At 41.4% G+C, this 15,836-nt stretch overlaps 1 protein-coding gene across 3 annotated transcripts; it reads right to left on the bottom strand.

Moving 5' to 3' along the window:
- Positions 1-3,496: 3,496 nt before the first annotated feature.
- LOC147796926 (uncharacterized) lies at positions 3,497-12,788 on the bottom strand. 3 transcript variants are annotated; one of them, XM_087145125.1, is made up of 4 exons: positions 12,472-12,785; positions 5,751-5,825; positions 5,117-5,313; positions 3,497-4,703 (listed from the first exon to the last, which is right to left on the bottom strand). In XM_087145125.1, exons 1-4 carry the CDS (start codon positions 12,647-12,649, stop codon positions 4,494-4,496), a joined length of 660 nt encoding a protein of 219 aa, XP_087001251.1. In that variant the 5' UTR covers positions 12,650-12,785; the 3' UTR covers positions 3,497-4,493. The 3 variants fall into 3 exon arrangements, with proteins under 3 accessions (XP_087001251.1, XP_087001250.1, XP_087001253.1); XM_087145124.1 differs by lacking the exon at positions 12,472-12,785 and adding an exon at positions 9,027-9,917; XM_087145127.1 differs by lacking the exon at positions 5,751-5,825 and having other exon boundaries at positions 12,472-12,788.
- Between the last annotated feature and the right edge of the window lie 3,048 nt (positions 12,789-15,836).

The following is a 15,836-nucleotide window of genomic DNA, read 5'->3' as shown; positions in this document are numbered from 1 at the left end:
CAACTTTTCAGCCATGTCTGGACTATGCCAGTTCTGTGTGGGGCAACTGTCTTTTTAGGCTACAAAAAAGAGCAGCCAGGGTTGTCGCTAACAACTTTGATTTTATCATGGGGGAAGGACACGGAAGGAGTTTGAACTGCCCGGGCTACAACATCTGGCCAATTCGCTTTCTATCATGCCCGGTGTGTCCATAGTCAGAGCGCAGCAAATGCTTGCTACGCACCACCTGTTTCACAACCATAAGACATAAGCCCCTTTTGTACCCCATGATCATCGCCGCAAATTTCGCTGGTAATCTTCATCTTTAAAACGTTGTGTACTGAAGTTGAATATTCATGCAATCGTCAGTGCTTGGTATGATCTGACAACATCAAATTTAATGTTTGTGCATTGCTAGTATTAGGCCGTGTGCCGTAAGTTTTCATGTGCAGCTATTGCCCTTATCGAACGCTCTCTTCTGGACTTTTTTGGGAATAAATAGCCAAGTTGTTTATAAAATTTTGTGTTTTATTTAAATTATTTTTATTACTGCATTTACACAGAAGGGTATTTTATGAGATTTCATGATCGCCCCTTGTGATGAAACAGCGCATTTTGTTTTTCGTGAACTTAACTGTCCTGTGGTGGTCAACATGTCGTTGGCCAGTCTTAGCCGAATTCGTTCCGTTAGACTTTGAAAACTGATGTTTTGGACTGACAAAATAAAATTACAAGCATTGCATGGATAATGGAAAGGTGCATCAAAATCTTTTTTAAAATTTATTCACGACAGCAAAAGTAAATCTAATGCTCAGACATTTTCTTTCTATTTCCGGGTCACTGCGACAAGTTGCAGTTAATTGCAAAGAAAACACCACAAATTTTGCTATGATATTACTGGCCCCACTTGTCCAGCTAAGCTGCAGGCAGTAATCAGGCATTTTTGGAATGTTTACTATTGTTCGTCTGACTGTGCAGCGATGATCATCGAGCGCTTTGATATGCCAGAGTTGTAACTCCTGTGTCCTTCCTCCGTGATTATATTAATTCTAATGGTGAGTTTGTCAGCCCTTTCTTCGCAGACTTTTGAGCAAAGGGGGGACTTTTATTTAGCTTGTAATATGTATAAATGTGTTCATGGTTTAGCCGCTGACAGACTTTGTAATAATAGTGAGATGTATTTTGATAGGCATGGATTTAACACTCGAAACGCTGATTCTCTTAATGTTGTGGTTCCTAGGCCTAGCGTGGAATATGTTAAGCAATCTCACAGCTATTCTGGGGCTATTTTCAAGATGGGGCTATTGTATGGGGCTATTGTCTGGGGCTATTGTATGGAACAACTAACAAGCTAAAGTCCAGAATGCATTTTTTAATGGTTTTAAAATTGTGTATAACAAGCTTTATTTTTAATTAGGTATTTTTTAAACAGTGTTGCGCTCATGTTTTACTCTCTCCATTTTCTTTGAACTGCACAGGACCATTCTGTATCTTGTCTAAAGATTTTTAAATGAATAAATAAATAACTGTATGTACGCAGTTAATTTAAAACTTTGCTGGTTTTAGGTCGGGATTAGTTGTAAACAAAATGCTGATTGTGTTCACCTCTGACGTTTTCCACTTCGCTGTAGTGTTATCTAACACAATGGTTACAAAGAACAATCCGGTTTTTTATTCTTTTATTGTGTTCACAGTCATCAGCAGCGGGTTGTATCGCTTTACACGGTGGAGGTTCTTTTCCCAACAAAAATATAACTCGCTTAGAGACGGCTTGTTCATTTTGATTAATACATTACTTTATTTTTTTTAAATAGTCGCTTTAATTTACGTATTGATTGAACGAATTATCTCGACAGAAACTTTCGTCCTTGAAAACAACGTACGCTTACAAAACTAGGTGGAAGTTCAACATTATCTCGACAGAAATGTTTGTCCTTGAAAACAACCACGCAGTTCACGCACTCTGACAAAACTAGGTGGAAGTTCAACATCATCTCGACAGAAATGTTCGTCATTGAAACAACCACGAAGTTCAGCTTTCGATCTGTTCTTTCGGTGATCACAAGCACATCGCAAGCTTCAAAAAAGATCCAATTGAACAAGCATTAGACACTGTATTCACTGATCATGAGGAATTTTAAAAGAACTTTATGATGTGCTGAAACCACTGACTAAAGGAGGACCTAAGCGAAAAGTGCATCTTTCTGATAAATCTGTCTTTGAACAAAACCTCATTCCACAAATAAAGTCTAAATTAAGCGAATATGAAGAACTAGAGGGCACGCAAAACTACATATGGAAGGTGTCTACACGTGGATTTAAAACAGGTGTTACGAGCATTTCACTCTCTGACATAAAAACTGAGCCTGTCAAGGTGCGTGAAAAGGAATCAGATGGACAAGATCTAGACTTGAATCAAGTTCAACCGTGTACTCCTTAACTTGGCATCGAGGAAATACGCACCTTCGGCAAACTACAAAGCGTGGTTTCTGAAAGAACTAGCCGTTCCATACATCACCGCAACTGGGTGCATTTTCGCTTCTCATAAAAAAAAAATCCCCGCGTCTCCTTGTGTGTGGGTTATCATTCTCACAACTCATCAAACACAAGGCGCGTCTCTCCAAGTTTCTCAGTGCGAATGATTGCGGGGACAGATTGTCAAGACCTGTATCTGTCAATGCACAAGATGGTACGTTCGAGTTGGTTCCAACAAACGCCAATATTGTTGTTCCAGCGAGTGCTCAGTGGGATCTAAATCCACAAGAAACGGCAGCGTGCTCCGTCGTGAGAAACAAATTCTGGTCAGTGGTTCTGACAGTGTGTACTAACGGAGGTGTGGATGAAATTATTTCGCCTATACACAAGACACAGGTATGGATTGTGAATGACTAACATCGCTCAAGTTGTGCAGTGGTCTCAACAAGTGCTCCGTGGGAAAGAAGTCTGCTGTTTGATTGTGTAGACTGCGCTATCATAGAAATTCTTTGTATAGTGTCATTCCATGAGGTAGGGGCACAATTTGTGATGGTGCCCTTGTTACATCCAAAATTGTTACCACCTGTCATGACCTGTAGAGTAGGTCATTTACTCTCTAAAGATAACACACCTCTGTATTCTCAACGAGCAAATCTGCCATAGCAGACACGAACGGTTTGGGCCGTGCATATAAGTCATCGTAGTTGATTTCATCGTCGGTATCGTCAGCGTTTATTCCCGTCATCAGTCAGTTGTCATCGTCTTTGTAACTACGACATTTAGTGCATACATGTACATTGTACATTCTGTTTCGCCCAGTACTTTGTCAGTGAATTTTCTTCCGTTCTGGCTGTCATTTTCAGCGATTTTGAAGCGATAAACCGGATGAAAATACATTATACCCTTTGGCATCCAAGCATTTCATAAAAGTAAGGGCTACAGAAACATCTCATCCCACAAACGGCTCAGAAAAATGCATTACAAAAAGGTGCTGACTCAGAATGACTGAGCACTTTTCTTGCCACAATTGTCCCAGACCAGATTTACGATATTTCAATGTCAAGTTTTGTATTTATTATAGAAGTCTGTTTCTCTACCAGATCAGATGCTTTTATCATAAAAATACACAATGGTTTTGCTGTTGATTTCAGTAAAGGTTAACAAAAATTGCCCTAAGGAGTCCAGTTTAAACGACACCTCATCCGCCAGTCAAATCAAACCTCATATTGGATCAAACACTTTTATAGATGCAAAGAATTCGAAGGCGTGTTCTTTGAGAATAAATATGGCATGTAAGTTCATATTTCTGTCCCCGAGCTGGGGTGCAATTATGTCAAAGGATACCACGGACGCAGAAGGAATTGGAACCAAACGAGTTTTCCCTTTTCATCCTGTCAAGATCGTATAAAAAACCAAAACAGCTGACTTTAGGACCGTATTTGAAAGTGAAGGAGGCCCAAACTATGATTTTAGCTGTTTACAGAAATTCGGCTCCAAAAAATGAAATTTCTGAGTGGCACAAATACTCGTAGTTCCATTAAAGAACGCCGTTTTCGGATGTCACAAGTTCGCATACAGTAAGCTTTCTTAAATACGGTTTTTAATGCCCTCAATAAACTGAGTTCATTCTGACATTTGAGTAGCCTAAATCCTTGATGGAACAATCTGTCTTTTCTTCTGCAGCCAAGTAGAGGGCGTTACCTACCAAATAAGTAAACAAGGTTTGAAGTATATCCAAAATGGCCAAAATTATATTCCGGAAGTTTGATATCGAAGTCCTGAGGTAATTTATTATCTATTCTAGAAGCATTTAAATTATCTCAGGATGTAGTACGTTTTCTAGATGTTTTCTCATTTTAAGGATCTTTTCATCCCACGATTAATCAATTTTAGGATGTCGTTATTTTTATCATTCTGCAACAAAAAATGTCAGAATGTTAGACAAATCAGATAGAACTCCAACTCTCCATATAGAATTTTTTGCTTGATTTGTCTGTCATCTTTCGTTAATTAATCAAGGGCTGCTCATCAGCCACGGTTTAAACCGCAAGCTTAAACACAGCACAGGCAAGAGCCACTGCGAATGCGAGATTGGAGGCCAACGCCGCTGCACGGTTGCACAAGTCCGTGTTGCAACAACAGACGGTAGATCCAGCCTCTGAGTAGCATCCATTCGTAGTTGGGCACTGGCTGCTGTCATAACATGTCCTGCTGATGACATCCTGGTCAGACGAAGATTTCGTTGTTTTCTGAGTATAGGACGAAAGAGAAAGTAGTATCGTTGTATACATGTACATACAAATTATGTGATGACTGATCCTTGCATGGTGTGAGTATACAGCGTGAAATATCTAAGGGGACACCCTAGTCTGTCCGGTTCCCTGACCAAATTGTACCTGCTAATTTCAGAGAATTATACATGTCAGGCGAAATTTTGGGTCTGAGAACCATGCCAGGCTAAGGGCCTCCATGGGAAGGAACACTTTGGGGGGCAACTTTACTGTGGCGTTTACAAATGTGTAGCTTTCAAACCTATCTCACAAATGGGGTCACGCAGGAGGACTTCCACTGGGCCGGGAAAGAAATTCTTGGCCTGCCGTCTTACTTTCCATCGCAAACTTCCATCCACCCTCCTCGTTTTTGAGGCACGACGTTTACTTACCATGCAAACGTCGAATTTTCGGATCCCTGCTTGTATAGTGGCCTCCGGCGCAAGCCTGGAAACGTTCACACATTCCAGATTGAGAACGAGGGGCGCATCCGTGTTCTTGACGAAGGGGTCCGCGCACTGAGGATTGTTCGCGGGCGAGCTTGGGGCACCATAGGTGCATGTGTAACAGCGAAGACCGTTTACAGAACCTGCATGCAGTACAAAACAAGATTTTGGCAAGTTGTTGCTCAGTCACTGCTGTTGACGCCTTACAGGTGATGTTAGGTGTGTGTGTGTGTATGCGCTAGTTTTGCCAGGATATCCTGATTAATGAATCATTTCTAAAGCGCCTAATGACCTTAAAAACGCCAAATTGCCTTCCAAAATCTGAGTTTCTACGTAATGTGTGAATATATCCTTTCTTTGACCGGCACGTTTTCATGAGAATGGATTTCGAAGTGTGGTCTCCAATCTCATGAAGTTTCATATTACCGAGCGAGTTTAAGCATTTTCCATGCGTTAATCACTGGCCCCTATAACCAATCCCTGTTCACTCAGATCTATTCTTTACTTGTCATTAAAAGAGAATCTATTTTTCCAAAATGAAATTGTAAATTAAATTTTACGGCAAACGACTGAGGCCTACCAGTAACGGAAAACAGGAGAACGACTGTACACGCCAGAGACAGCTCCATTATTTTGTTGGCTCTGTTAGTAGCACCTGCTCCGTTTTGATGACAAAGACAATAGGACCATCAATAAAAACCTGCAGAAATCAACTTCATGCCAATGGATGACACGAAGATTAAGTAGGCAAATTGACAAAGGACCAACTAACCACAGAATCGGCCCCTGAAAGACATACATATACTGACAACTATCGGTAACACGAGCTTGGGATAAGACAAGACTTCAGTTTAGACGAACATATTTTGCCAGTCCCGACTGAAATTGCTCAGGTGTTGCGATATTTTGGTTAAGACGAGCACTTTTTGCGCACCGGCTGAGTGCAAATCTATTCAGCGCAAGCTTTTTAGAAAGCAACATGTCAATAAGCCAGTCCATTCAATTTTGAAATGTGCTTCTGAAATTTTTTCGTTTACAGTAGTACAGCGCCGCAGTTTCCCCCACCGAATCAAGCCGTTTGTGTCCGGTGCAGCAAGAGAGACGAATAATGTATCCGTATCCAACACACAAATTCTTTGTGGCGGCTCACGTGCTGTCTGAATGACAGTAAAGATAGTTTGATATTGGACACTCGATACTCCATATGGTTTGTACAGCGAATGTCAGATTTTTTTCTCTCGACATTCGACATTCCCTGTACAATCCTATGGGAATGTCGATTGTGTCGAGAGACAGACATTCGCTGTAAAAACCTATGGTAATGTCCAATGTCCTCTAGTGTCATGTCGCATGAACATTAGCGAGTGCCGCCAAAGCACTACGATACTTTAGAGAGTGGTGATAAGTGGTTATACATGTACATTGTATTTCTATGTCATATCGTGTAACATCTCCAAATGAATTAACTGTAATCTAAGAAGCTAAAAACATTTCCAAAGGTGGGTGGGCTGTGAAGCCGATGGAAAATTGGATTAAGAAAAATGTTATGTTTCTAACCATTTTTAACCCTAAGAGAGCTGGGTTTGTATGTTGGACGATCTCACAGCAGGAGCGGACCCCCCCCCCGAACTCGGCATCACGCACCCAATTGTTTTTAAAACTCCTTATCAGTATAAATGTGGAGTTTCAATTTAATTCAACTAATGGTTTTGCTGTTCAGGTCATTTGAATGTCAAGGCCACACATGCGCTAGCCGGGGTGCATTGAGCACGGCAGTGGACAGGTATACATTTTTGGCTGACCTGTCTCAGAGCAAATGGGCGTTGCGCGAGCACAGTTTGTTCGATTTAAAAAAAAAACTAGCAAAGTCTCAGGGCGTAAAGAAAAAACACAGTGTGACATCGGAAAAAACGGGCTCCAGTTCTTTGATAGGGTTACTATTAAAACGAATTGTAATTTCAAACGGTTCAGAAATGAGTTCAGTAAGTTTGAGTGCCGGAATATTTGCTTTTCAAATAAAACAATTCAGATTTTGAAACATTCGGTTTTTTCATAACAACTGAACAATTAACACCTCCAACCCCCCCAAAAAGCAAGTTAGCCTGGTACTTTAGCTACATGAGGTCAATGCCTAGGCCTACAAGAGCACTAGAAAGCAAACCATTACCACAAGATTGCGTCTTTTAACTTCTCTAGCAAGCCTGAACAGAAAATGGGAATCACGGGCATGTTCAATGTACCTCGCGGTTAAAATATAGATCAGAAAGAGGCCCTGGTATATATTTGTAAACTTTATTTGTTCATATAATGTAGGCCCTGATTTTAAAAGGTCATTTTTAACATTCTTGTGAGGTTAAATTCGATTAAATATGCAAGCACGGAGCGCTTTTTTTGATGGGTTTAAGAAATTCAATCATCACGTGTTAACAAGTTTCAAATGTTTTCTGTTTTATGCCTAGCGACCCCCCTGGATCCCCAGCGCCAATTACGGCCACTTTGGTCTGGCGGACGACTATTTTAATCATATTGTTTTATTATGTAAAGTGACAGAGTAGATAGTCATTTTAATTCTGTTTTATTTCAACAGGGTAGCCTTGTCAGTTAATTAAAAACTGGTATCATTAAACGCCCTGATAAACTTAGAAAAAACAATAGAAAGGAATTTAAAACAGATTAGACATGAGAAAAAAGAGAAAAATAAAACAGAAACTGAATAGCAGTTGAAAAACACAGTATTTGTATATAAGTTAGATACAAACCATTTGGCATTGACCTGTCAGCAGAGATAGGGAGAATGAAAAACAAAGCCTTGATAATGACCCCCGCTACGGTCTACCGGCCGAGAACATATTTTTCCCTTATTACACATAAATGATGCAGGCCTACAAAGCAAGGAAAAGTATTACCAGACAGCTGTTCACAACACAATACAATAATGAACGACCGGAGTGTTTTTATATGCATGATAAGTTTTCAAAAAGTCGCGTGAGGCACAGCCGAGTTCGGGATTCCGCCCCCCCCCAGCTGTGAGGTGGACCAAAATAACCCGACTCTTTAGGGTTAAAGCCGGTTAATACTTCAGGCGAATGCACAAACGAAGCGAATTCGACGTCATGAAAATTCGCAGCGAAATTTTGCCAGAGTTGAAATGTGTTCAACTCAGTTTTGCACATTCGCAGGGCAAATATTTGATCTGCCGTTACAATTTCGCGTACGTGTTCGCTTTTGCGCCAAGTATGGACCGGCCATCATGTGTGCTTTCTTTCGGCAATATTCACATTAATCAAGAGACGGATCCCCAAATTTGTGCTTTACACAAACGAAGCAGAATGGAAATCCGACAAAATTGACCGCACCTTTGTGCAGTATACAAGTGCTATGCAATGCACGAATTCATTTGGAGTTCAAGCGGAAAATCGGAGTAAAGACGCCTTATATACCCGTCAATAGTTGCGCCAAGCGTTGCGTGTTCTTCAAAATCACTCCCAAGGTGATTTTGACAGTCGCACACAACCGCAACGCACACGTGTGTTCTGTTATCGGAGTTGATTTTGGTGTGAAACGCATGAACGCATCGCTTACGCAACGCACTAAAAAACGTACATATGGATAGGAGCCTTAACGGCCTCCTTCTTTGTGAGTCTGGACTTTCGAACCGACGCCCAGGTCATGTCAAGTGTGCCGGTTCACTACCAACATCTTACACAGAGCGCCAACCCTCTTTTTCTGCCTAGACCATCTTCATGAAGACTTCGCTCGCGATGTTAATTAAGCCAGAAGAGAAACGAAAATATGAGGGCACGGAGATGACTCTGAATAATCGTTTACCGACAAAGTGGGAAAACAAGATACTTACAAGATGTGCGGAAGTCAAGGCGCAACACTTTATGTCCTTGAAGTTGGGGACTGTCAACAAATCCACGGCCCAAGCAATTGCATTTACGTATGTTCGAGCTCAGGCCTAAGCTTTTGCTTGTGAACTGCGCAGTCGCTGCATTTTGCATGCCTGTCTGAACCCACCCCTCGCCGGTCATATTAATTTGAGTCATTCAGCAGGAAACTGTGAGTCACTCCCGTAAATCTGCTTGCAAACCGGTGGATCCAATTGCCTCAGGCCAGTTAACCAGTGACGTTTTAAAGATATTTCTTTCTAAAGATGATCACCCCTAAGAATAATTGTTAATTATTGAAGAAAACCAATCGTTTACTTCCGTTTGTCTCTGTACCGATATGCGTCCTAAGTCAAATAGGATTTCATGGTGTAACCTAAAAGTACACTCAAGCAAGAGAAGGGAAATGATGTTCAGATACACGTTTCCGGGTACATGTTGCGTTTTGCTGCTCCATTTTTTCTGCCGTGTACGCGTCAGTCGTGCACTGCTCTTTAGCATCATTTCAACATTGTCTGTTGACATACGACTGTTACTTCGGTGTCGTATGTTGCATATGCCGTGCAGTTTTCAGGTATTCATTTCCAAAGCCCCATATAGAAAATGTTTGTGGGCTGTTGTATTTCATCTGCGTCTGGCTTTTGCCAGGGAGCAGTCCCAAATCATTATTGTGGCACAGGCGGTGGCTACATGGCAGTGGACCGTTGATGAGTGCGGACTTAAATTTTAAAAAAAAATTGTAGAATTTTTGCGTCAACCTTCTAAGCCTGATGTTGTGCAAGTGTGCATTTTTCATGAATAATTTCGGGAAAAAAGTGTAAAACCCCTTTTTAAGAAAGCCAAACTTTTGGGGAAGGAAGTGATTAATCATCGGCGTATTTTGGTTAATAGATAAAATAGCCCGCAGTTTCTGCTTTTTTGTCCTTTTTTTTTTTTTTTTTAAATATTTCTTGCACATTTAAGCTTTTTGCTAGACGCGAATACTGCTGTGTTGACCATGGTTAACTGCAACTATTTTTATTTGGTAAAGTCAGTGGTTCACTGACACCAAAACCCGCATAATGGATAGAGCGAACCAGCGATGACATCACTGATCGAGATCCAGATCCCTGTGAAACAGGTAGGCCGTCCAGCTTAGCACACGCGTGTATTTGGCAAATCACGACACCCTGAACAAGCATGCAACGCGTGGGAAACACCAGTCCACGAGCGATGGGCAATCACAGCAATGGTTTTCTATTTCAATTCTGGTTGAATTAGGCCTACACTATAGAATAAATGTAATCGCGTCGCCCCACGCACTATACTGCGGCGTAGAGCGTCCATGACTCTACGCAAAAATTGTGCACACTCAACGGTGCGTCTGTACGCGATGCCAATCTAGTCTTTTAATTCTATGGAGGTGTTTCATGTGAAGTAATATGACGGTCAAAGGCATTTCGGGAACTTTGTCTGTGGAGGCGGGAGTATTTTCAAATCCGGGTATTTCTACTTGAGAGACTTGGAACGCACGCATGTTTCCGCGCACATCTGTGTAAATTGCACGCTGGCCATAAAAAAACCATGTGATTGAAAATCCTCCATCTGTCCCCTTGTCGCACGCATTGTTCCCGAAAGACCCTGCCCTTGATGAAGTTCTTACACCGAACTGCTCATTCAAGCGTAATACAATTTAAAGGCTGCATTTACGTTCATGAGCATTGCTGTGATTCTTTTGTTAGTGTGTTTTAGTCCCTCAAGAAATTAGGTTCCCCGTCTGAAACCTTGGTTCGACCTGAGTCGCTGTGGTTCGGCACGAATCTAAACGCCTGTCTGAACTGGGTGCTTGAGTTTAAACATGTTCTTGCCAGTAGTCATGACATTTGAATTTCAATAATGATGTGACCTTCAAGGTAATCGTACACAAAGAAAATTACAGTCGATACTGGTCATAGAGCTATACATGTATAGCTCTATGGTGCTGGTTTACCCATAGTTGCATTTTTCCAACAGATTACCAACACTATTGACCGTTGCCATAGCGTTACTGACTGTCGGTAGAATACCTTGTGAAACAGTTTGCGCAGTGCTCGTGGTTAGAATGTACATGTATTACCCCAATTGGCTCCTAGCCTGCCTAATTGATGTGAATTTAATATAATGCTTAAATTACTGTCTTTGATATATGCTTCCTTTTAGTTTGAAGCTCCATTTCCTTGAATATTAGCGTTTGAACTTCCCCTTTAATCTTCCGGAAACATACGGAACTGTGTGGAAACCGTACTTGAAAACAATAGATCACCTCGAAACAAACATAAAATAGTGGAGCTTGCGAACGATCGAGTTTGCGGAAGCACTGTGTAGGAAATATCTTGCAGAAAATTGGTGGGATTCTCAAAACTGCTGTTATCAATGTTCCGGCGGGAAAGCATGTTACCACGTCGTCGGGACAAATATACATGTCGCTTGCTTTGATTTGGTTCCTTAATTATATGTTTTAACTAGTTTAACCATAAACCTAGAATGACAGGCCTAATTCCTCTTTATTTGATTAATAAAGCTCGTAAAGCCAACCTTAGACTTGAACCCTAAGGCCTATACTAATTCAACGGAAACTACAACCAAGACTTAAGTCACACAAATGTCACAGTCAAGAATTCATTGCCTTTAAAAGAAACAAATAAGGAAAGTTAAGAAAAATGTGCATTCATCAAGCTAATCTGTGAACTGTAAACTATGTCTTTAACACTACAGGGTGTATAAAAAAGTAGACTCTCAGAAAAATTAGCATGAAATGACGTAGGACCCAAGTTTCAAAAATTTGGTTGTACCGTTTGGCGAAGGATGTAATTCTGCTTTAATTGGTGCAAGTTTCGTGGTTCACATTTCACGTTTCAATGAGCAGAGGAAGGTGGAATTTTGGAAAATGAAAGTCTGTTTCGGTGGAAGGGCACGACGCGACGGGTCGACGGCACGAAGCGACGGCACAAAGAGACGGCATGACGGGACGGTACAACGCGAAATCACAACGCGACGTCACGATGCAATGCATTCAAAACAGGGAACGGAAACGACGCCATGACGCTACAACACGACGTGATGGCATGGTGTTCTATAGCCGACAAAATTGCGTCGTGTCGTGCCGTCGCCCCGCGCCACAATGCAACGGCTCCGTCGCGTAGAGCCATAGCGTTGTGACGTTGCCTCCTTTCTCATTACTTTTATGCTGTGTTTAATGCTTGCGTCATCGCATCGTGCTGGAACGTCTTGCCGCCGTATCGTGCCGTCATGAGGTTGCGTCTTGCCGTCGTAGCGTTGTGTCGGGGCGACGGAACGACGCAACGAAATTTTGTCGTCTATAGAACATATGTAAGAATGGTTTCAAGAATTACCGGGGCGGTACGGGGATATGTAGTTTGGTATTTGCTTTACCTCGCATTATGTGATCAGCATGCCAGCTTTTAGTTAAGTGTTGGCTCATTTGCTGACCAAAGAGCTGCTTGGCAGTCCAGGCTGGCAACCAAGTGGGAATCGAAGTAAGGACATTGTTGTAGATCTCCTGGATAACCCACCGTCGCAAGAGCGCACCATCACGACGAAGTGCCGGCATTCATCAACTGCTTCAAAGATTACCACATCGCAGGGTTGTAGACCAGTCAATAAAGCCGTCGATGTCAATGATAATCATCCCCTCTTCAGAAAGTCGGCAAAAATCCTCACACGTTTCTCAGCTATTTAAGGCACAATTGTGACAAACTAAAGTGCGTGTTGTTGATTTTCTATTCAATCTTCAGTACTAATTAACGAATCCAGTCACTGGAAGCTGCAGGAGGTGCTTATACCAACAAAGGCATGCGCCATGGGCGTGGAAAAAGAGGGCAGCGGCACTTACCCATTGCTTTGTTAATTTGCTGCTGTTGAGTGTTTTGCCTCCCTCATGCCTAAGTTTGTAGGACTTGAATTCCTGGGGGCTTAGGGTTGGGTGTGGAGTGACGTTTGTTTTGTTTAATTATTATTTTAGGTTTACCCGGCCAATTTCTAAAACTGTGTAAATGAATTAGTAATGGAGCATTCATTTTCGAGTGAAATGGAACGAACGTTCAAACCCCCTTTCTATTTAACAAATACAAATATTCGTTTGTGTGCTAACAGAAGTTATATTCTTAGAACTGTTTGGTTGAATGGTTAAATGTTTGAATATTCATAACTGAAATAGACCATTCATGTTGTCTTTAAAAACATACCGACTATCGTACGAATCCTATGCAGACACCGACGCGGAGGTAACCTTTCCTTCACGTAGTACGTTTTTGCCTCAAGTATGCCAAAGTTCACAAAATAGCCCTCTTGCAATGGCTGAACGGGAAGATGCAGGAAAATCATAGACTTCAATTGGTGTACAGTTTGATAACAAACACACTAGAATCCTTCATGAGTAACAATATCCATTATCAAAGTGGTGTCATGATTTCCGTATATTTCTAATCGAATGGAACGCAATTTTTTTTTAACTTGAATAAAAGCACATGAAAATGAATACTCAATACTGACGGTTTACGGTAAAAGACAGAGTTTTAGTGAATAAGATTGCACGTTGGTTGCAATTGGCAACGAATACGTCAAATCGATTTCTAATCACTTATTTGTAACCTTTTAATTAAATGAAATTTAATGCACATTCATTTATTTGAAGGATGCAAAACGAAGTTGGTTGTTATCGTATTGCGAAAATGGAACAAAGATTTAAGTCGTTCTCAAAATCCACGCGAAATTGAGTTTTTATTTTACGAATTTAAAAAGCGCATTTTCCGAAATTGGCCAGGAAAACCTATATTATATTTTCTTAACGTTTTGCTTTTAAAGAGCCTCGCAATAATTTCTTCATCAGATCCAGTGAACAGGTTTTGGTGATATACCCAGCAAGATATGGGACGGAGGGGTACCCCCCTTTACCTGTCCAATCCCTATACACGCTCTACACTTTTGTTACCTAACACATCCCCCTTAGATGTCTGTAAAGAATTCCTGATATTCTAATCAAACAATGACCAATACAAAGGTAGGGGGTGCTCTCCGTCCTATATCATGCTTCATAATGTTCGGAGAGGGCATGTCCGGCTATCCGACATGTCAGGCAGACGTGAAGTCAGGGAACTGGACTACAACTTCCAAAAGACATCAACCGTCTTCACTTAAGAAACAATCTAGAGATTCTTTTCATGGCAACAGACATTTAACAATTACAAACAGATGTCTGTGAAATTTTGCTGTCAGCAATCGTCATTATAATATCGTGGATGATCGCAGCCATGGCAACACCATACCAAACATAAACAAGTCCCTTGATTGTTTCCAAGCAATTGGACTGTTGCTCTCATTGAGATAGCGCAACGCCATTTTTATCTTTGGCACCGAATTATGCACATGGTTCAAATAAACGGGGCCAGTGTGACAAAACATCCAGCGATGACAATTTCTAGGCACTTTTGAGTATTCTGTTGATGATATTATTCTTTGCCGGTGTACTTGACTTGTGGCAAAGGTTACAGCGGTATCCCTGGGCAGATGACATTAATCAAAGCACTACAGGCTCGCGGTCTGTCAATAAAAGCCCCTTATCAGTTTCGAAAACTGCGTAGGCGTCAAACCAACCTCCGTTGTTCCCTCCTCTTTTCAATTCATGTTTACAGGACAGGGTACTTTTCGTGTAAGTAATGAGGCTCGCGCAGGAACACAACAGTGGGCCCAAATATTTCAAATACATGTAGGCAATGTTTCCTCGAAGTATATTTAAACGTATTAAGAACATGTGATAACAAGTGTTGCGAGGCGCGAACATATTTGCCCCTTTTAACATTAAAGGGAGCACAAGGTGAATGTCACATGCGTTAAAACAACTGTGCCAGAAATAAAACCCCATAGCTTTTTAAATTATGCACCTTTTCCACTGCTGTCCAGGTAAAAAAGCTGAATGGTTCCTTGAGCGTTCCCAGCTCTTGCAATGAGTGAAGCTTTACGCCGGGTTACAGTCCCTCCACTAAAATTTAGGCCTTACGTAAAGTAACAGTCTCATCATTTTAAACAAGTCAGAAGTTTATTTTTAGTGGAGTGGTTAATGGAGGACAGTGGCTACCCTTTTGGCAGCCAGTAGTTTATTACATTTGTAACCTTTAGATCAGTTATAACCATGATTTTTTATCGCTTATTCCTTCTTCTTGACGTTAGAAGGTTCTGCCAGTACGTTACGTGCCGATCCCATACTTTAGGCGAACGTAAAAGCGAAGCGAATTTGACGTCAGGGAGCATTTGCAGCGAAGTTCGCTGAGTTGAGATGCATTCGACTACTCGCGAATTTGTGGCACGGATATGACGTAATCGGTTGTCACGGTTTCGCGTTCGTGTTCACTTTTGCGATATATGAGCCGGCCATAATGCAATGCCAGTTTTCTCACCGTCTCTTCACAACTTGGGCATTTTCTGTTATGAGGTGCAGTAGGCCACTAGAAACGAAGGTGGATGAGATCCGTGGCTGTAGGGAAAGCGTTCTAAAATTGTATTAGGTGCTCTGTAAAGGCTTATTATACCTATAATATCCCTTTAAAACCTTACAATAGTTTGCAAAACTAAGCGCACAATACAGGGCATTAAATTTATTCTAATTGAATCCCGTACAAGCACATGAGTCCTTGTTTTTAAGTTTCTCCGTTCCTGTGTTTGCACTGAAACAGTTTCGACTAATTTTACCCGGCAAATGTAGGCCTAATGTTTTCCTGGAGCTTCCACTATCTCAACGGTTA

Source organism: Acanthaster planci, linkage group LG13 (genome assembly GCF_054643075.1).
Source record: "Acanthaster planci isolate LZ-2023a linkage group LG13, COTS_SCS, whole genome shotgun sequence".
NCBI classification, from domain to species: domain Eukaryota; kingdom Metazoa; phylum Echinodermata; class Asteroidea; order Valvatida; family Acanthasteridae; genus Acanthaster; species Acanthaster planci.
The sequence above is the reverse complement of the archived record's forward strand: the minus strand, read 5'-3'. Positions and strand labels throughout refer to the sequence as shown.

Excerpts from the sequence above, each read along its gene's own strand:
- LOC147796926 (XM_087145124.1), bottom strand. The coding sequence starts at position 9,219 with ATGACTCAAATTAATATGACCGGCGAGGGGTGGGTTCAGACAGGCATG. Across the intron at positions 5,826-9,026 it reads CCTTGACTTCCGCACATCTT|GTGCTACTAACAGAGCCAAC; the intron begins GTAAGTATCTTG and ends AAAACGGAGCAG. Across the intron at positions 4,704-5,116 it reads GAAAATTCGACGTTTGCATG|AAAACAACGAAATCTTCGTC; the intron begins GTAAGTAAACGT and ends TCCTATACTCAG.